General features: G+C 54.8%; 1 protein-coding gene across 1 annotated transcript; it reads left to right on the forward strand.

Moving 5' to 3' along the window:
- The first annotated feature begins 839 nt into the window (after positions 1 to 839).
- UCK2 (uridine-cytidine kinase 2) lies at positions 840 to 20,222 on the forward strand. The gene is made up of 7 exons (XM_085068540.1): positions 840 to 1,102; positions 10,903 to 11,062; positions 12,075 to 12,171; positions 13,005 to 13,147; positions 17,243 to 17,340; positions 19,279 to 19,327; positions 19,813 to 20,222. Exons 1-7 carry the CDS (start codon positions 1,004 to 1,006, stop codon positions 19,950 to 19,952), a joined length of 786 nt encoding a protein of 261 aa, XP_084924666.1. The 5' UTR covers positions 840 to 1,003; the 3' UTR covers positions 19,953 to 20,222.
- The last annotated feature ends 338 nt before the right edge of the window (positions 20,223 to 20,560 follow it).

Here is a 20,560-nt window from a genome sequence, read left to right on the forward strand (position 1 = left end):
ACCAGGTGGGGTGGGAGACTCACAGAATCATTAAGGTTGGGAAAGATCTCTACAATCACCAAGACCTACCATTAACACAGAACTGATCACCATGAAAGTGTCCCCAAGTGCCACATCTGCATGGTTCTTGAACGTTTCCAGGAATGGCAGTTCCATCATTTCCCTGGGTAGTCTATTCTAATGCCTGATCACCCTCTGGGTGAAGAAATTTTTCCTAATATCCAATCTACCCACCCAAACCTTGGAATAAGTTGGGGGTATTTCCTCTTGCCCTATCTCTTGTTACAATGGGGGGAAAGGCTGACCCCCACCTGGCCACTACCTCCTTTCAGGTGTGGGAAGTCATAAAGCTCCCCGTGAGCCTCCTTTTCTCCAGGTTGAGCCCCCTAGTCTTATGCTCCAGACCCTCTCCCAGCTCCACTGCCCTTCTCTGTGCATGCTCCAGCCTCTCAATGTCTTTCTTGTCGTGAGGGGCCCAAAACTGAATCCAGTTTTTGAGGTCTGGCCTCATGAGGCACCAGTACTGGGGAACGGTCACTGCCCTGGTCCTGCTGGCCACGCTATTGCTCATCCAAGGCAGGATGCCCTTGGCCTTCTTGGCCAGCATGGGAGACAAATGATGGAGGTTCTGCCGGGGACCACCGTGTGGTGGTCCCAGCAGTGTTGTGGTCCCAGCGCTCTGTGGGATGGAGTGGAGCGATCAGAGAGGCTCAAGCAGCCGCTGCGGGGACAGAGCGAGGTCCGGCGCACGGCGCGGCCGCAGCGCCTTTGTCCGCGGGCGGGCGGGCGGGAGGGCGGCGGCGGCGCGGTGCGGGCCCATGTGGCCGCAGTGCCGCCCGCCGGCGGGCTGGGCCGGAGCATGTGCAGCTGCGGCAGCACCTGGCAGGGAGCCGCAGCGTCGGGGATGTGAACCAGGCGGGGAGGAAGGCCCTTGACTCATCAGATAAATCCAGCCCCGCACGGCGAGCGAAGGCGGAGGAGGCGCGGCGGCGAGCAGGGGAGGATGGCGGGGGACAGCGAGCAGCGGCTGGAGGAGCAGGGGCAGCCCAGCGGCGGGGAGCCCTTCCTCATCGGGGTCAGCGGCGGCACGGCCAGCGGCAAGGTGCGGAGGTCGGCCGGGAGCCCCGCCGGGAGCCCTGCCGGGGCCGGGGGAGCTGTGTGCTGCGGCCCCCCCACGCCGGGCGCGGCGGCCACATGGCAGCGCGGCGGGTCCGAGCGGCCGCCCCGCCACGTGCGCTGCTCCGCGGCCGGGCCGCGGGCTCGGGCTGGGCGCTGGGCGTGCGGATGGAGCCGGGGATGGGGATGGAGCCGGCCGGGCTCGCTGGCTGCCCGCGGAAGGACGAGCCGGCGGAGGCAGCGCCGAGGCCTCTGTCCGGGCGGCGGCCGGAGCCCCCCGGACACGTGGAGGAGGTGCGGGGTGGGTGTGGGATTTACTCGCTGCTTCTCTCCGGCCGGGACCTTGTGTCCCTGTATGTCGCCGGGAAGCGGGGTCCAGCCGGGGGACAGCGGACAGAGCTGGCGGCTGCTCGGAGCAAGGGTGGCCCCAGCTCGGCCGGGTTAGGGGCGGCATCCCCCTTACAGAATCTTACCCGTGGCAGTGGTCAGCGCTTGCCCTGTCCTCCTTTACCTGCACCGACCCCGGGACTGCCCGCCCCGCAAGGCGCCTCGGGAGCGATGCAATTTTTAATTTTTTTTTTCTTTTTTCCCGTAGTGTCGGTCGTGCATGGGGGGTGCCCTTCTATGCTCAACTTTGGGGTGGCAGGAGTGGGAATTCTGCAGTAAATGCTGAGTCACAGTGGCAGAACGACCTCCTGGCTGCTGTGCCGGGAGGGGCTGGCCCTTGGCAGCGGCAGGTGGGAGCGCAGCGGGGCGAGGGCTGCGGGGACGGGGCAGCCGCCCGCCGGGGCAATGCGGGTATTCCCGGCAGGCTGCTACACCCAAACTGCAGCGCTGGGCAGCCTTACGGCTTTTCAGCGTTTCATTTTAGTTGTTTCATACAGTTTGCCTGTCTGTATTTATTGAACCTCGCTAGGTCACTTTCTTTCTTAATAGGAAAAGAAAATGGCTTTTTTTCCCCCTGTTATTTAAGAGCAGTAAAACCAGCTCCACAGCTCATCAGTGCTCGTATGCAGGGTAGTACATTCTACCTGTGTTTTTAAGGGGCATTTCGGAGAGGATGAATAGATTTGGAAGTAGCTATACCTGTGAAATATTTCTTGCTAAGGAAACTGAATATGGGCTGGCACAAGAGAAGGATGAGCCTTAGCTCTCCGTTTTGATCCGTGTTTGGAGGGGGATCCCTTTTTCTCTTGAAGGATGGTATAACACAACGGCTGTACCTCAGCCCAGTGTTTCAAGCATGTGTCTCTGAGTACCCTATTGATTCTTGGACTGCTGTTGCTGCTGCAAGGGGGAAAAATCCAGCAATAGCAGGGGAGGGATGGTGAGAGAGGATGCAGTCTCCTCCAGTGGGAACCAAAGCTGGATTGTTCCTGCAGTACAGCTCCTGGTGACTCAAACACGCTGGGTTTGTCTGTTCTCTGATGCGTGGGTCTGCCTCTCTGTAGTTGTCCCAATAACATCGTGTCTGGCGCTGCTGAACTGTTATGTCTCTGAACACTGTGTCTCAGGCCCACAAGGTAAAAGCAGTGATTACAGTACAATACGCCACAGTGGTTCTCAACTTCAAAGTGAAAATGCTTAAAAGCAGCAGGCTGCCTTAGGAAAAAAATAGGGAAATGGTCCTTTCTAGCAAGGGGGATGTACTAACTGGATTTTCCTGTCCCTCAGCTTTGATTTCCCCCCTCCAGTGACTGCTGGCTGCTAAAAAACCTCTGTGCAGTGCTGCCCATTGAAGGAAATCCAGCACTTCACTACAAACTTGGTGGGAAAAGACTGCAAGAAATATGCTGGCCAAAAAACCCAAGCAACAGGAAAAATAGACCTGAGATTTGTGCTCACAGCCCCTCAGATTCACAAATGGTGCAGCTGTGAGGCAAGGGTGTGGGGGGCTGTCCCCCAGCTGGCTGGTGATGGTGCCCCATGTCGGGCACTGCAGCATGCTCTGGGAAAGCAGCAGTGGGGCTGATGTGGTTTGCTTAGCTAAGGGCTTGCCTGCAGCCAAAATCCAGCCCAGGAGTTACTGTGCTGGTGTGCTGACACTGGGTGAAAAGTGAGTGCTACTAGGAAGGCAAAGCAGGCACCTTTCCCACTGGGAAAGCGACAAATCCATCCGACTCGCCTTGACACCAATTGAGAGTTGTTGTTGCAACACACCCCTTTGGCAGCGCACCAGCCCTAAGATAACGGAGGGAATTTGCCTTCCAAGGCCCCCCCCGCTCCTCCCACTGCTACTTTTGGGTCTGACATGGGGATAATAGATTCCACAGTCCCTTCCATCCCTCTTGGTGTACCAGCATGGTCAGGCTTTGGAAGGATGGGATCGTGTTTTGTAGCTTGCCACGACTTGTGTCGTGTGGTGCCCTGGGGAAGCTGGTGTTGGAAGCACCCGGCCTTCCCAAAGAACTGGGGGTGGTTTGGCTGGTGTTCCTTAAAGGCAAATCTGTGAGAACTCAAGTTCAAAGGCTGAGTGCTCTTCCCTAGTGACCAAAAGAGACTTGAGCAACTTCATCACTCAAATAGGGGGTAGAACCCTGAGTGCTTTCCTGGTTTTTGGCTCTAGAAAGAAATCTGGACTGTGCTGGGAGCGAAGCTGGGGAGCCGCAGAGGTCCTGGGCAGTCTGGGATGCTGCAGCCTCTGCAAGGGCAGTGCCAGCTGCACAGTGGCTGTTTTGAGTCAGCTCAGCTGGGACAGGCTCTTCACTGAAGTGTGCTGTCCCCCGAAATCCAAGCACTGTGTAGCCTGGACAAAGCTTGCTGCGGTTTCCTTGGGTGGAGGTGACTTGGGATTAAGACCCTCATCCTGTGTCAAGCCTGAAGAGGACTGCAACTGCCTCACTTTCTCAGAGGAGTTCGCAAGGCTGGTTCTCACATTTTCTTTCATCCTCTCTGCTTTCAAGTGCTCTGCTAGAGTTCTTGTTTCCCTCTTATACCCATGGCCTTTGTGCTAACAGCTTCTTCCCTTGCTCCTGCAAGAGATTCCTGACTACCAAGGACTCTGCAGCACACAAGGCAGGCAGCCAGGCTGCAGGCTGGAGGAAAGTTCAGCAAACTGACTGCTGAGATGAGCTGGGAAGTGTTGGGATACCTCCTTAAGCTCTTCCCCTGTCCTCACTTCAGCTTAGCTGCTGGGACTTTGCAGCTCTGCCAGCAGTGCTGGAGCAGCTTGCTCCCAGCAGCATCTGGTGCTGGGGTGGCTGCAGGGGTGGGGAGAACTCTTTGAGCTCAGGCTGAATCGTTGTCCCCACGTGAAGCGAGGTGCTGATTGCTGCCTTCCAACAGGAGCTTGTAAGAAAAGACAGATTTTTAAAGGGCTGACTGCTTTGGTTTGCTGCTCATCCCTCAAATTATAGTGAGGGCTGAATCTGGGTGCCACTGCAGCCCTGTAGTTGCATCATTTGGGTCTTGGGTTAGCACATCAAGTTCCCAATGTCTGTTTGAACATGCAGCCTCAGAGTTTCCAGCCTGCAGAGCACCAAGATTGCAGCTTGTGTTCAGCCAGGCGTGCTCTTTACTTACTCCACTAGGCACTTTGACACTGGGAGGGCTAGCTGAGGCTGGAAGAGTGAGCCAGCCAGGAGGCTGTAGTTGCCCAGTCAGGGTGGGACATCCAGTGTTGGCCCCTGGGGAAGGAGTGGCCTGAGCTGCATGAAGCAATTCCATCTCTGCATGGAACTTCTTTTGTGACAGAGCACAGTCCTCTATCCCAGCAAGGGCTGAAATCCAGTACAGCAGCCTGGGGATCACTGCCACAATGTCACCACCTGGAAGGCTGGCAAAGAAGCCCAGGGGAGATCTGGGAATTACTCTCCCACAGGAGGGGGACTAACAGGAATTGCAGCAGCCCTGTGCCGGTTCAGCACCATTTCCTGGTGACGTTCGTTCGTGGCTGGCAGGAGCCCTGCATCACAAGGTCTGACTCGTTAAACACTGGTGTCAACGTGTGCTAGAGACTCGTCAAACTTTCTAGTAGAACGTTGTTCTGTGCCAGCCCTGATCAGACTGATCTGCAGGACGTTTTGATGGGTCAGCCCTTTCCTGTTACTGATGGAATATGTGCTCGGTATGGAGCCTGCTTACCATAGTCCCGTGGGCTCAGCCAGCTCTGGGCTATGGAGTTTGCAGCAGGGGCTCGAGAAAAATATCCTGTGCCTAAAACCAGAGGATTGGGAGGGATTGTGTTAGAGGGTTTGTTTTCCTCCCTGCACGTAATCAGTGTTTAGAGCCTCTGTGTGCCTGTTTATGCTCCGGCCCGGGATTGCTGATCACATGCACAGTGTCCCAGGGTGAGTGAATAGAAACCTGGCTATCCCGCTCCTGCACTGGCTGGCCTGTGGCTCACAAAGGGAAAGGCAGTGATGGTGAACTTGCCTGATAATGCTCTGGGTGGAGGCCCAGGATTTTGGTATGAGAATAGTAAGTTTCCAGTCCCAGAGTTGCTGTATGTATATGCTCCATTAGGACTGGAAAGGGTAGTGTGAGTCACAAACTAGCTCTCTGCAGTCACGGGCAGATATTTGCTAGATACTCTTGAGACCCTTTCCAATTTGGTGTCTACTCTGTGTGTCATCCCAGTCCAAGCTCTTCCTGGTACTCTATAATTACCATAACCTTCTAGAAGAGACCAACATCTGTAGCTCGTGTGCTGCTGGAGATAAAGTCAGCCTGCTATAGAGAACAGCAGAGAAATTAAACAAATAATTACAGTGGTTCCTTATGTTTGATCTGAGGGAAGATCCTGTCAGACCATAAAACTGGAGACTGTTTTATCCACAAAGGTGTCATGAGGACACTCCAACCAGGCTGCTGCAGATCCAAAGCCATTGCTGGCTCCTGCCAAGCCTGCTTGCATCCAGATCCTACAGGAAGGGCGTTATGACAGTGGTGTCCCTGGAGATAACCTCTGGGCTCCTCTCCCTGGTGGGATGTGACTGCTGCAGTCTGTCCTTGCACCTGGCTGTGTTGTGGGCCAAGGGCATTGCTCTGTTGGGGAGGACTGTCCCCATGAGCAGCAGCTTGGCTCGGGGTGAGCAGCCTGCAGCAGTGGCAAGAGGCTGTGCCTCTCTTCCTTCCACACTGGAGCCCTGCACATACCTCTCCTTTTGGTGCAACCCTTTTCCTCCTCCTGAGGGATCTGGCAGCTTCAGTGTTTCTTTAGGGCTTTCTTTGTTCTGGGTAAGTCACTTTTGCTGGGTGTCTCATCTAGAGTCCCTGGGAAGATGGGAGGTCGACCCTGAAGCTGGAATGGGGACTTGAACATCCCTCTGCAGTGCCTGTAGGGATGGACAGACTGCTCTCAGCATGTGGATTTTGGCTTATCCACCTGCACAAGGCTTAGGAGTTCCTGCTAGCCGAGGATAGGCCTTACCCCCTCAAGGGGCAGAAACACTGCAACAGCAAATCTGGGGCTGGAGGCTTCAACTGTGTCCTGCCTGGCCCCTTTTCATGGTGGTTGACTGTGGCACTGTCCATCAGCTTTCTCCTTAATACCCATCGGAAGTCATAATTCACTGGCTGATCAGAGCTACCCAAGAGGGATTGTGGGATAATCTGCATAATAATGTTGGGGAATTAGTCAACTCCTGAAGAATATCTGAGCAGCTGGCTATAAGCCATGAGTGAATACAAATGAAATGTAATTAATATATTCCAAATAAATGTCAGGGGTAGGCCTCCAAACACATGCCTGTTTTGTTTCTCCCCCTGTGTACCACCTCTCTCCTTTTGGGTAAATATGTTGGATTCCTTCCCCAGGTTCCCTCTGCATCTTCCCTTCCTAGCAGAATAAAGCTGTACTTCTTCCTTGAACACTGGCTATTTGTGTGCTTGGCTCAGAGGAGGAGTCCTGCAAGGGGAGCTGCAGCTGCTTCTGTTCAGGAATAACCTCTCTGAGCTCTTGCTTGCCTAGTGCTGTGCTGATGCCTCCCTCTCCAGGATCTGTGTGAGGTGTGGGTTGGTTTGCACAGCTTTCCTAGGGAGCAGCTCGAAAACAAAGCCTGGGGGAGTGCAGCTCTGGGGGTTTGCTCCAACCTGGAGCTGAGTTCCCCTTGCTGCAGTGTGTGGGAAGTCATGACCAATGGCAGGAGCCAGGGCCCCTCCCTGCTTCGTGCTAGGAAAGTCCTGTATCAGTGCCATGTGGCTACCATGGGAAAGGTCTGCTTGGCAACCATGGAAGCTCAGAGGCTGCTGGATCCTGTCTATATTTAGGTTTAACCAAGTTCTGGAGGAGGGGAAGGCTTTTTCTTGAGAAGGCATCCTGTTGCTGAGAGTTCGCTGCGGCTGAATCACTGTCTGTGTTTGCTTTGGCTTGTAGCAAAGTGTGCATGGATGATGTGGATATGGGGAAGGGGCTGAGCAGAGACAAGGAGCTCTAGTATAGCTCTTACCTTCCTGCAGATGAGTTGTGTCATGTAAGGCATAGCTAGTGATGAGGCTCAAATCCTAGAGCTGATGTACTGGGATCATGTCACCTTTCTCAAGTCATCCACTGCACTCCTGGGCTTCTTGGAGGAGAAACAACTGTTGTGTTCCTCCCAGGGAGAAGCAGTTTGGAATTGGCAAAGGAAGGGATCTGAGCCCAGGTTGCCCCTTCAAGTGGGTGCTAAGTGCATGTTGTCAGCATGAGTCCCCTGCATCCAGACCGGTTGCACACTGGCACAGTACTTTGGAGTCATGCTCTGTTCTTGCTCGTACTGGGGCATCTCTGGCTCTCCCCAAAGCCTGGCTGTGGTAATTTCCAGTTATTGGTGGATATTTTTGCAGTCACACATGTATGCTGTGCTGGTTTGGGGATATGCCATTTATTTGGGGGGGACACTTCCTGAGGCTGGGAGTTTCTGTTCCCAATGTGTAGGGGAGTTTCCAAGCTCTCTGTTTCTGGTTTTTCTTCCTCCTTAACAGTGGATGTTTATTAACCAAGGGGAAAAACTTTCTGTCCAGCTGTAGGAGTTGTTCAGACTGGCATCAGGGACTGACCTCATGAGACATTGTTGTTCCTACCACAAATGATAGTGAGAAAGGGAAACACCTTCACTTGGACCTCACTGAGGTTTGCTGCCCTACTAAGGCAAGCTGGGCACAGCACTGGGATGGAAGAACATTCCCTCTCCCCCACTGTCCCTATGTCCTGCTGCACTCAATGCAGGTATAATATGTGAGCAGTGTCTTGCCCACACCTGCAGGACCAAGGTGACATGTGTGCTTCTTCCCAGAGCCTGGAGGTAACATCCCTGCTCATCCAGGCAGTATGGTATGCTGAAACTGAGCTTGGTCCTGAGAGCAGCATGTCCTTGTGGTTTTCTCCACCACTTCTGCCAGCTCTCCAGAGCCCACCAGGGAAAAGGGAAGGGTCCATAGTGTCTGCCAGGTTGCTTTTTCCAAGACGCACCATCTGCCCCAGAGCACTGGATGGCAAATGCAGCTGGGATACAATCTGTTACTCTCTGGAAACCTGGAGGGAGGATGTGTTTCTGTCTCCAGCTGCCGAGGGATACTTTCTCTTCGGGCTTTTCTCACCATCAGGTGTCTCAAGTTGTGGGGTATGGAGCTGGAGGGTGATTTTCAGAGCTGGTGGGAACTCTTCTCCACCTTCCAGAGCACAAAGACCAGAGATCAATGTGCATAAGGCAGAAAAAAGACTGGCTCTGAAATGATTTTGTTGCCCATCCACATGCTGAGGTCCAAGAGGAGAGAGTGAATGCAAATCCATGTGTTTTCACTTTTCCAAAGGAAAGGAGCCCTGCTCTCTCCCCTAGGCTGGGGAAAGCAGTTTCTGGTGCAGATCCACATGGAACCTGTGGATCTGGGAATGTGTCTGGGTGGCTGTGCTGAAAGGTGGTTTATTCCTCATGGCAAAAGGCTGGGAAGTTTGGTGTCCTCGGCAGCTGTGGCCAAGGCTGAACTCTGCTGTGCTGCGTCCCATTGCTGCACGGGAAAGCAGCGGTGACTGAGAGAGAGAGTGGGCAGGAAAAGTGGAAGAGAGGCACTGAACACACCCTGGTTTTGCAAAACCTATGGGATACAGCTGGATAAGCAGTAGGGCTGACACAGGCCAGAGAAGGATGTGGGGAGTGGGAAAACAGAGGAAACGGAGAGCAGGCTCTGGCTTTGTCTGCGTGTGCCAAAGGGCAAATGACTGGCACAGACTTGAAGGGCTTTGTTCTGGGTGGGAGCAGCTTGCTGCAGGGCAGGGCTGCCAGTATGGCTCAGGAAGCATAACTTGCCAGCTGGGAGAGGCAGGAGAGGAAGGTGGGATGCTTAGGAGACCCCATTCTTGACTTGAAACCTGAACTTGTGCCTGGGGAAGCCCAGACTGCTGTGGGTCAGCTGGAGCCAGTTCTCTCTGTAGCAGAGCTGTGTGTGAGCCTCTCCAGCCAGGCTGGGGCTGACTCACAGCCCAGTGGTCACAGCCAAGTCAGGTCAGCCTGGCCTGGAGGGAAGAGAGTCTCTGGAGACAGGAATGCTGTCAATTCTTCCAGCTTCTCAGGCAAACAGCCTTGCCCTCTGCTTGCTCTGCCAGGCGCACGTTCCCCTCCCTGTTCCCTCTCAGCAGTGCAGTCTTCAGCTCTGCAACTGGAGATTGCCAGCCAGGTATGGAGCAGATGGTTGAGCCATCCTGGAGGTGGGAGCATGGAAAGAGCCACTGGCAGGCTGGGGTAGGCAGGTTGGGGCAAGCACACTTCTCTTTGCAAGGCAAAGGGCTCAGCATTTGTGGCAACCAGGGCCAGGAGCAGCTCAGCTGGGCATCTGCAGCCAGTGTGATTCTCATGAGGGGAAGCAGCTCACTTTGGCACCAAGAACACCTCTTTTGCCCCAAGCAGGGGATGCCCTGGTGCAGGGGCAGAGGACTGCCCAGGTAGCCTGACCTTGGCTCTCGCTGGCCGGGGCAAGTGCTGGCTGCCAGGCAATGATGCAGTTACCACCAGTGCATTGCACAGCAGCCAAGGATCCCATGACTAAGGAAAAGGGACTGGAGCAGGCTTTGGGATTTGTCCCCCAAGCTGTGCTCTGGGTCATGTCGCAATGGCGGCCACACAGCCAGTTCCTGCCCTGGTGCCAGCAGAGTTGGTGCCAGCCACCCTGTCCCAGCCTGCTCCATGTGGAGTGCGAGGTGCCTGGTCCCTGTGCCAGCAGTGCTCAGCAGCCAGGGCCACGTGGCTCCGCAGCCGCTGACTCCGCAGTGCCCTGAGCCTCGCTGTGCCAACAGGCACCAGGATGTGCTCGCTCCTCCCAGCTCTGGCAGCTGTGGCAGAGATCCCTGATTAAGTCCCAAGGCTCTCTTCCTCGTGTCTTCTCATCCTGGGCTTTGTTTGCGTTTCCTCTGAGGACTCTCTCATGCTGTGGTGGGGTTTCTGGGCTGGGGGAACCAATGCTGCTTTCTCAGGGAGGAGGCTCAGCCCTGGTGCCCCATGCAGCTCTGCTCCGTGGGGAGTTGCCTGGCAGGCTGCTGTGCCTGGGGCCCCTGGGCATGAGGCTAAACTCAGGCAGGAGCCAACTGTTTCCCTGCTGCCACTTGTGCCCAGAATAGGAACTGTGGGCAGGCCATAGGGGCGGAGGAGAGGGTGGCAGGCAGCAAACTCAGTGCTGCTGTCACACTAAAGGGTACCATGGTGATGCCTGTGGAGCACTTTTCCCTCAGTGGCTTTGGCCTGTGCCTTTGGGAAGACCACAGTCTCTTGGCTGGAGGTCCAGCAAGCAGGAGTGGATGTTACCTGGGGACATCCTCCTTGTGCCACTTAGATATAACCTGCTGCTGATACGCTTCCTTTGCTGTTCCTTTCCCAGTCGTCAGTGTGCTCCAAGATCGTCCAGCTGCTGGGCCAGAACGAGGTGGACTATCGCCAGAAGCAGGTGGTGATCGTGAGCCAAGACAGCTTCTACCGGGTCCTCACCTCGGAGCAGAAATCCAAAGCACTCAAAGGCCAGTTCAATTTTGACCACCCAGGTGAATGGAGGACAGCACTGGGGCTCTGTGCACTGTGGGGTGAGGGCTGGAGTGGGACCCCCAGCTCCTGCAGGAAAGGGCCTGCATGGACACTGTGGCTCTGAATCTGCATGGGACAGGAGTGGGTGGCTTAGTTAAACTCTTGAGGAGCTGGATTCATCCCTAGGAGGGTGGGACTCTGTGTCTCTTGGGAAAGAAATGGGATGGAGTGTCTGAGATGAGAAAAGGAGTTTGAGGGTTCATAACCTGCTCTAAGACCCTCTTTCTCCTGCAAAAACATCCCCCAGTTTGAACACCATTTTCATAAAATCATAGAATCATCAAATAGTTTGGGTTAGAAGGGACCTTAAAGGTCATCTTGTTCCAATATCCTTCACTAGAGCAGGCTGCAGAGGAACAGACTGGTTTTTGGTGCAGCTGAGTCAGGCCCAGAGAGATCTGGCCTGGCAGAGTCCCTGGAGCCAGCAGCTCTGTGTCCCTCCTTCAAGGAGGGAGCCAGCTGTGCAGCTGCTCTGCAAGCCCTTCCACCGAGGGGGCCCTGTGCTGTTACTACAACGGGAGCTCTTTGAACCATCTCCGGGCTTGGTGAGGAAATTCCAGAGCTGCTGTCCCTTCGTCCCCGTGAGGACAATGGCCAGAGGCAGTGAGCACTGAGCAAACAGAGCCCTTTCTGTCCGACAGCTCAGTGCTGGAACACTGCTCCAGTCTCTCCAAGGGCTGGAGGCCTGGAGGAGATGCTTTCCTGCACCCGGGCTGTCAGCACTGCCGGACAAGGACGGTATTGATCTCTGCAGGCCACATCCCAGGCTGGTGCAGAGCCATGGAGCCCGTGGCTCTGGGAGAGCTGGGCCTTGCCTTGCCCCTGGGGAGGTGCAGGGCTTTCCTCCCAAGTCTGTGTGTCTGTCTATCCCCCAGCACGAGGTGCCAATGACTCTGGCTTGGGCGAAGCTCAGCATCTGGTGGGTGGGAGAGGTTGCAAAACTGCCTCGGGTAACGTTTCCTCTCTCCTCAGATGCCTTTGACAACGAGCTGATCGTGAAAACGCTCAAAGAGATCACAGAAGGGAAGACGGTCCAGATTCCTGTCTATGACTTTGTCTCCCACTCCAGGTCTAACAGCTGCTCCTGCGTTGCCATGCCTCTGCTAACGCCCCGTGGCGCCGCATGCAACCCTGCCCTCTCCAAACTTCCATCCCCTGCTTGGGTGCCTAACCTGCCAGCACAAAGTTTCCATCCTAACTCCTCCAGCCCCTGGATTAGAGCATCCTGGGCAGATACGGGCACAGGCTGAGGGTCTGGAAAGCTGTGTAGCCATGCAGTGACATCCTGCAACATCCAGCTGTCAGTGCAGGGGGGTTTTGACTTCCCTTCTCTTCCCCATCCACGCCTCCTCTTCTCATAAAGTCGGTGTTTGCAACTTTAATTAGTACTCCATGCTCAAACACCTTGGCACTGCCAGGAAATGAGGAGGACAGCAGTTCTTGCTCCTGTAACACCGCCTTTGCATGTGTTCAGCTTGTTTTTGCATGCCCATGTTGGTTATGGATGGTGTGACTCTGCTCTGTTTCCCACAAAAGTGCTGTGCCGTCAGGGAACTGCTGCCTGGTTCCCAGGGAAGCAGAGTTGGCCATGTAGATTCCCATGCATAGGCTTTCCTAGGCTTTCTGGCTTGGCACATAACACCTGTGAGCAGCAGCTGGCCGAGGTGGTGGGAGAAGGGCTAGTATGCTTCCTGCTTTGCTGTTTATCCTTCCAGGAAGTGTACGTATGCCTTGGATTCCCTTCACGGCGGTGGGGTAGGTCTGCCCTCTCCTTGGTTGCCCCCCTGGTGCAGCAGTGGTGTCCCAGGGTTGGAGCAGTGCTTAGGAGCACCGCTGTTTCCCCCCACCTCTTTTGTTCCCCACCCTCCTCCAGCACATTTTGACTGTCCCTCCCCCTGGCAGGAAAGAGGAGACGGTGACCGTGTACCCTGCCGACGTGGTGCTCTTTGAAGGCATTCTGGCCTTCTACAGCCAGGAGGTGCGGGATCTCTTCCGCATGAAGCTCTTCGTGGACACGGATGCAGACACCCGGCTGTCCCGCAGAGGTGAGGGACAGAAATACCCCCTAACTGATCTGGGCAGCTGGTCACAGAGGCAGGCGACAGTGACCAGAGCAGAGCTGGAGTTGGCACAAGGCTGCAAAGAGCTGGGGAGCTTTTCCTCAGCAGCTTGTGGCAGTGGGAGAGCACCTTGCTGCATCTCTTGGGATTCAGTGGGATTTTTGCTGCTTTGGCTGGGATTCCTCCTTTGATGTTCGCAGCAGTGTGACTGCTGAGCGTGCTGTGTCCTCGCATGGCCCCGTGGCACCAGCCCAGTGCCAGCAGCTGAGCGGCAGCTGCTGCTAGTCAGCAGATGCCAGCAGGGAAGGGTGCAGTGGGCAAGGCAGAGCATCTGGACAGTTAGTCAGAAGGCAGTGCCTGATAGATCCACTCAGGACCTGGGCTGTGGGTGTGCTGTGAGGATGGCATTTCAGCATGAGGGTTGTATAATAGGAAGTATGGTTGTACGTCTGTGCAATCCAGCATGGAGCTTTATGTGGTACCTGGTTCTGGGGGGTTTGGGAGCAAAGAGCCCTACAAACCAGAGCATCCCTCTCTAGGACTCCCCATGTTCTGCTGGCTTGGCTGTGGGTTACCAGCTGACGTGGGAGGGACGCCAACTCTGCAGGGCCTGCGTGATGTGAGGTGCCCTTCATTTCAAAGTAGCCTTTAGGAGTGGGGTCACTGATGTAGCATCTCCTGGGTGACTGAAAAAAACATTTGGGGACTCTTGGGGCAGAATTTACTTCTGTCTGAACTATCCCTAACCCTGCCTGGCTCTGACAGGCTCCACAGGATGCCTGGGGATGCAGAAGATGACTTAGAGGAGCAGTTCCTTCCAGAGCTGCGCACTGTGACGAGGGGAGCATGTCTCAGTGCGTCAGTCTGGGACTGTTGTGTGCATGGGGCTGTTCCACTCGGCTGTGGAGCTGGTCTTGCCTGCCCTTCTGCTGTCAGACACATACAGAGCCTCCTCAGCTGCTGGGATGTCATCAGCACTGATTAACATCTCCTTTTTGCGAATCTCTCTTGACCCAGCCCACTGTTCTTTCGTGACTCATCCAGGGAGGTGACAGCACAGTCATTGCAGGGAGATGTGTTAGCAGGTCACAGAAATGAACTTGCAGGATCCCGAAATGTAATCCCTTAAACTGTGCTGTACAGGAGCTTGGGGCCACACCCAGCCATGGGGTAGCACATTGTTGTGGTGTGACCCCAGCCAGCAACTCATCCCCACACAGTTCCTTGCTCAGCCTCCCCTGGTGGGAGAGAATCAGAAGGGTAAGAGTGAGAAAACTTACAGGTTAAGATAAAGACAGTTTAATAAATAAAACAAAAGCCACAAGCCAAGCAAAAAGAGGAATTCATCACCACTTCCCGTGGGCAGGCAGGTGTTCAGCCATCCCCAGGAAAGCAGGGCTCCATCACGTGTAACGGTTATGTGGGAAGACAAACGGCATCGCTTTGACTGTTTCACCTTGCTCCTTCTTCCCCCATCTTTTTATCATGTATATGGTATGGAGCATCCCTTGGGTCAGCTGGGGTCAGCTGTCCCAGCTGTGTCCCTCCCCCACTGGTGGGGTGGGGTGAGGAGCAGCAAAGGCCTTGGATCTTTGTAAGCACTGCTCAGCAATAACAAAAACATCCCTGTGTTATCAACACTGTTTTTAGCACAAATCCAAAACACAGCCCCATACCAGCCACCGTGAAGAAAATTAACTCCATCCCAGCCAAACTCAGCACATTCTCCACCCCTTATTCCAAACCACTTATGTCATGCTCAGGTCCCACACTATCCAATACATTCTCATTACCCACCACCCCTCTTCCCATCCTGTGGTGTAACACACATATATCAATCCCTTATTTTATGGACCGTGCCCGTAAGACATCCCCCAAGTGTCCACTAAGTTAATTTAGTCCCTGACTTTGGGCTCCATCTGTTCTGGTGGTCATTCAGGACCAGAAAAGGCGGTGTGTTGTGTGGACTTAGTGGACTAACACTGCTTCTTGTAAGGCTTGTACTTCTCCCACCCACCATCAATCAGTTGTGAAAGGGCAGCTTTGCTGATTGAGGTGCTGGTGGCTCCTAGTTACTGCAACTCATCATTCTCCTGGTAGGAGTCTGGCCATTTCCCTGTCATCAGCAGCTGGTGGGACCACTGCAGCATCAAATCTGTTTACTGTATGTCTCCCTGTCATTTCTGGGAAAGGATAGCCTGTGTGTGAGGTGCCAAAGGTATAATCATGTCCCTGGAATGTAGCTGGAGGCAGCTCATAGTGAAAGTTGGGATCTCTCATTGTGTTGTGGTCCTGAGTCATCTTTCTGTCCCAGAAGTCCTGAAGGGTTGCAGCAATTGGGTTTTCAGCTGGGTAGCAGCAGGAGGTGATGTTCCTGGAAGTGCAGCTGGCAGCTCAGTTAATCAGTAGTGCTGGGGTTCAGTACGTGCAACTCACACTATCCTCATCTCAGCACCTCTCCCCAGAAATGCTGCTGGCAGAGTGCAAGGGACAAGGTCTGCCAGGTACCTCCAACAGGGATCCATGGGGATCAGGGACCTGATTTTGGCTAAGGTCCCTCATTGCCCTTTCCTTGGCCAGTTTCCCTAAAACAGAGGCCAGGTCTGGTGTCACATGGATGTGTTGGGTCCAGTTTGAGTCATGTCTGCCTGCTGGCTTCAGAGGGGTGCCGATTTGTCCTTAGAATATTTGCCTACCCTGTCAGCGATGCCTCTGGATAGGGTGTGTGGTTTTAGCCTGGGCTGTAGGGATCTGTTGCTTTGGGGCCAGGTACAAGATGGGGTGTTTGACTTGTGTTTGTGTGTGGGGCGATTGCCCTGCTGTGGTGTGCCCTGGGAACAGGCAGGAGAGCTTTGCCCTATCAGGCCCAGCCCCTGCACAGCCCACAGGCCTCCTGCACCCTGGAGTGGCCAACAAACAGGGTGTGGGACCTAGGAAACAAAAGTGTTTTATTTTCCCTGCCTCTTTTTCTGTATTGTTTGAGCTGGGGCTCACTCCTGCTCTCTGGAGAAGCTGGCTAGAGCAGTCTGGATCCTGGAGCTGGCAGGGAGCTGGCACCTATCCTGCTGCCAGCCCTTTCCCCATCACTTCCCCCATGCAGGGCTGTGAAAGGCCATGCTGTGAAGCTGCTGGCCGAGGGCAAACAGAGCCATGGGGACAGTGCCAGACCAGCAGTGTCCTGGCCCTGAGAGCACACAGGCGGTGTGTGCCGAGCAGGTCACGTGGGCTGGCAGTGCCGTGCCTTGGCTCTGCCTGGCACATGGGGGAAGGCACTCGCATGCTGGGGAAAAGCCAGCAGCCCCCTGGGGACAGCCAAGAGCTGTCTGCTCGGCCACAGGGCTGTTTTGGCTCTTCCCCACGGGACTGAATTCCTGTTGAACTGGGGCACTTGTCCACACTCAAGTGGCTTCAGACTGGAGATGGCACTGTCCCAAATAGCTCATGCAGACAGCGTGAAAGGCCTGAGTGGCAGAAGAAGCAAGAGGCCACTTTGCTCTCCTGCCTTCGGGCTTCCTCCTGTGGTGAGCTGCCCCAAGCACCCGCTCAGCCTCTGGTTCACCTGCTCACCTGGGGACAGCATGAGGAGCCTGGCAGAGCTGGGCAGGTGGGTGAGTTTCACCCTCCTCACTTCTGCAGACCTGAATTAAACTGTGCCTTAATGTGTGTGTGTGGGCGAACCCCAGTGCTTTTCTGTCCTTTGGGCACCTCTGCACTGAAATGAGTGAAAGAATGCCCAGTCAGGCAGGACAGTGACAGGAGGGAGGCAAAGGCTGAGGCTGGCTGCACTCAGGACTGGACTGGCAGTGGTTACAGCTAGAATGTGCATGCACAGCTGAGAAGGGCAGGAGGCCAAGCAAAGCCTGTGGTCAGGTCAGCCAGCCCTTGGCTCCCAGGAAAACTTGGAAGCAGGTTAAAAGTGTGTAGCTGGGCTGGGATGTGCTCAGACACATGGGCAGCAGCTTCCAGTAACGGAGATCTCAGGCAGAATATCCAGAGGACTGGCCAAAGGCTGTACCGAAGGGAAAGGGTTGGAGAGATCTGTGCCTCAGCTCCTGACTGTGCCTTACATCTTCCCCTCAGTGCTACGAGACATCAGTGAGCGAGGCAGGGACCTGGAGCAGATCCTATCTCAGTACATCACCTTTGTCAAGCCTGCCTTCGAGGAGTTCTGCTTGCCGGTAAGCTGGGGGAGTGACACCTCTGTGAGGCTCCTGAAAGTGCCTCATACCCTGCCCAGCTCCTCAGACAGGAGCATTTTGTGCCCAGAGCTCAGATTAGTCTTCCATGCTTTCCTCCCTCCCTGCACTCTGGCAAAGGCAAGGGTGCCAGTGCTGGCCAGGGCAGGGTGTGATGGGGTTTATTTATACAGCCACTGCCTTCCTGGTGAGATCACCCTTCCCTTCGGGAAGGCAGCATGGCCAGAAAATTCCCTTCGTGTGCAGGGGCTGACAAACCACTGGGCAGCTCAGCCTGGGAGGGAAGATCCTTGGCTGTATTTAGCCAGGGAATGGAAGGTCGCTGCCCCCAGGCAGTGTTTGCTGTGGCTGCCTCCTCTTTTGGGCTGTCCTGCCTGCCCTTTTCACCCTGCAGTGCTGCTGCCTTCATGCTTGGGAAAGCAGGGAAGCTTCCTCCTCTCTGTGCAGTGGGATGTGGCCTTGCAGGTTGCATTTCCTGGCTGGTGAGTGGCCAGGGTGACAAGGCCTGCCTGGAGAAAGGAAGCTCCTCTGGGAGCTGATAAGAGAGGCAAGGCTCCCCAGCAGACAGGGACTGTGCATGTGGGAATGCACTGCAGTCCTGCAGATTTGCAGGGAAAATAGCACATTTGCAAGATGAGCCATTGCACACCTTTCCTGGCTCTCATGGAGAGGAGCCTGTGCCTTAATTCTCAAGGCTTTTCAAGTAGATGTGGTAGTTACATGAGGATTTTTTTTCTTATTCTGGAAGAAGTGAGCCAGCAGAGTCCTGTAACCTGGGAACTGCTGGCCAGCACCACAGGCAGGAATTAAACCTGGGCCTCCCACCTTAGGAGCATCTCTGTGCCTGTCTATCTGATCAGCTCTGCCCTTTACCTTAAGCGGGACTGATTCTGTGCTACAAGATTTTTCCTGGTTCTTGCACAGCTCCCTTTTCTCAGCCTCACTCAGCCGTGGCTCTAGGGACCAATTACAAAGCCCAGAGGCTTTTCCTGAGAGAAAGGCTTTTCCTGAGAGGCAGATCCAGCTTGCAAGGCTCCCCTCCTTGCAAGTCCCAAGCAAAATAAATCCAGTTTTTCAAAGCAGCAGATGCTGCATCAGGCTCTTCTGATGAAGAGTCTGTAGGAGAATGAAGTGTGAAACAAGAAGGGCAGAAAACTGCCTTGTTTCTATCCACAGCTTTGCAGTGGTCTGCTCCCACTTCCAACCTGGTGGTTGGCTCAGCTGCAGAGCAACTGCAGGCTCAGCACCCACTGTTGCTGTTATTTGACTCCTAAACCAGCTCTGAGCCAAATGGTCCAGCACTGAAACAGTCCAGCATGTCCTGGTGATTTTTGATATGTCTGGAAGCACTTGGAGGTGTCAGGTGGCACCCATCACCCAGCTGGCTTGGTGGAGCTTGGCTGTCAGCTGTAAAACTGACACAAATGGGGAGGAAACTGAGACTGGCACCTGCAGGCGAAACTAGGTCAGGACTGGTGTCCTGAATCACACCTTCTTTGCAAGTGATGTGGTAGGGTGTTCTCCCCCCTTCGCAGGCAAATCTTGTGGCTGTGCCCAGGCACGCCAACTCATGCTCTTATAGCAAGTCAAGGTGGATTCAGGGGGAAGGATGTTCCCAAGAGCATCAGCTGCTGGAGTCTTGTGATTATGAGGCTTCTTAATTGCAGGTTTTGTTAGGGTGCCTCTTGCTGGCTTCTGTATGAGCTCATGAAAATGGAGTCAGGGCACAAAGCATGGCCCTCAAAACACAGAGCAGAACACAAGAGCATGCAAAGTGTATTGTCAGCAATGACATACCTCCCAGTGGATTTGGGTTTGGCAAGGAGAGAGCAAGAACCTGCCCCAGAGAGCAGGGACAATGCCTTAGCCTGGTGTCTGTCCACTTCTGTAACACAGTGCTCTCTCTCTCTCTCCTCCCAGACCAAGAAATACGCTGACGTGATCATTCCCAGAGGAGCAGATAATGAAGGTAAGGACCCAGACCCTACTGTTCTGCCCTGGCAGCCAGCTTTGGGCTGTTGCTGTTGCAGTGGAGTTAGGTTGGAGGTAGCAGGACCTGCCATAGAGGGAACTGAGGCCACTTCCACCCAAGAGAGTGCTGAGATGAGCCTGTTCCCTTTGCCCATGCCTGGAGTGTTAGTGACTGGGACTTTGTGTTCCTTGGATCAGGCCTGAGAGCCCATCTATGTGCAGTGCCTCCAGGCCAGGTCCTGGTTCATCCCACATAAAGGAAATGTGCAACTGGGACAGCCAGGTCTCCACCTGGCTGGCATCAGCCTGACCATGATTCCATGGCTTGAGGGGCAGAGGGCTGAGGTCCCAGGGGGACCACTGCTCCCACAAGGTTGGGACAGGAAGGGATAGCAGTGGGAGGGGCAGCAGGGGCACCAGCTTTGCGTGGCTCTGGTTGATTCGCAGCAATCCTAACGCCATCTCTCCCCCTTTTGCTCACAGTGGCCATAAACCTGATAGTGCAGCACATCCAGGACATTCTTAACGGAGGACTCAGCAAACGCCAGAGCAACGGGTACCTGAATGGCTACACTCCCCCGCGCCAGCGGCAGCCCTCAGAGTCCAGCAGCCGGCCCCACTGACCCAGGCAGAGGCGTGAGGCCGCAGCCAGGCCGCCGGGCCCTGCCACGGCCCCTCTGTACATACTGTCCACTCATTCCCCCCTTATCTATTTAAGAAACCAGACGGAGACGAATGCCTTTAATTTTGTATGTTCGAATTGCCGAATGAGAAGCAGCCGGTTGCTCGGGAGCCCGGACCACCCTCAGCTCCCGGCCTTGCTCAATAACTCCTCCAGCACAGAACCGGCTATAAATCTCTATAAATATAGAATTGCTCTATTTTTGTGTAAATGCAGAATAACGTAAAATTACTTGCCGTAAGGTATTTGCCAGGCTCAGTGTTGCTGGGAGGGACTGGGAAGGGGGTCCTGGGAGATGTTGGTGTCAGGATCTTCACCTGAAAGGTGGTAAGGAAGGAAAAGCATTCAGCAGCTGCTTTAGGATCACAGTGGTGTCCATCCTGGGGAAGGGCAGTGGCGGCCTGAGTGTTACACCTGGGCTGGGGTTGCCTCTTCCTGCCATTGCTGTTTGGGTCTGAGCAGCCTGGTTTTGGCTGGCAGGTGCTGCACAATGCCTCTGGCAGCTGGGAGAATGATGTGGAATATCTTCCCCTGACTCTCTGCACTTCC

This window comes from Lichenostomus cassidix, chromosome 8 (assembly GCF_008360975.1).
Source record: "Lichenostomus cassidix isolate B80296 chromosome 8, HeHo_3.0, whole genome shotgun sequence".
Lineage (NCBI taxonomy): Eukaryota > Metazoa > Chordata > Aves > Passeriformes > Meliphagidae > Lichenostomus > Lichenostomus cassidix.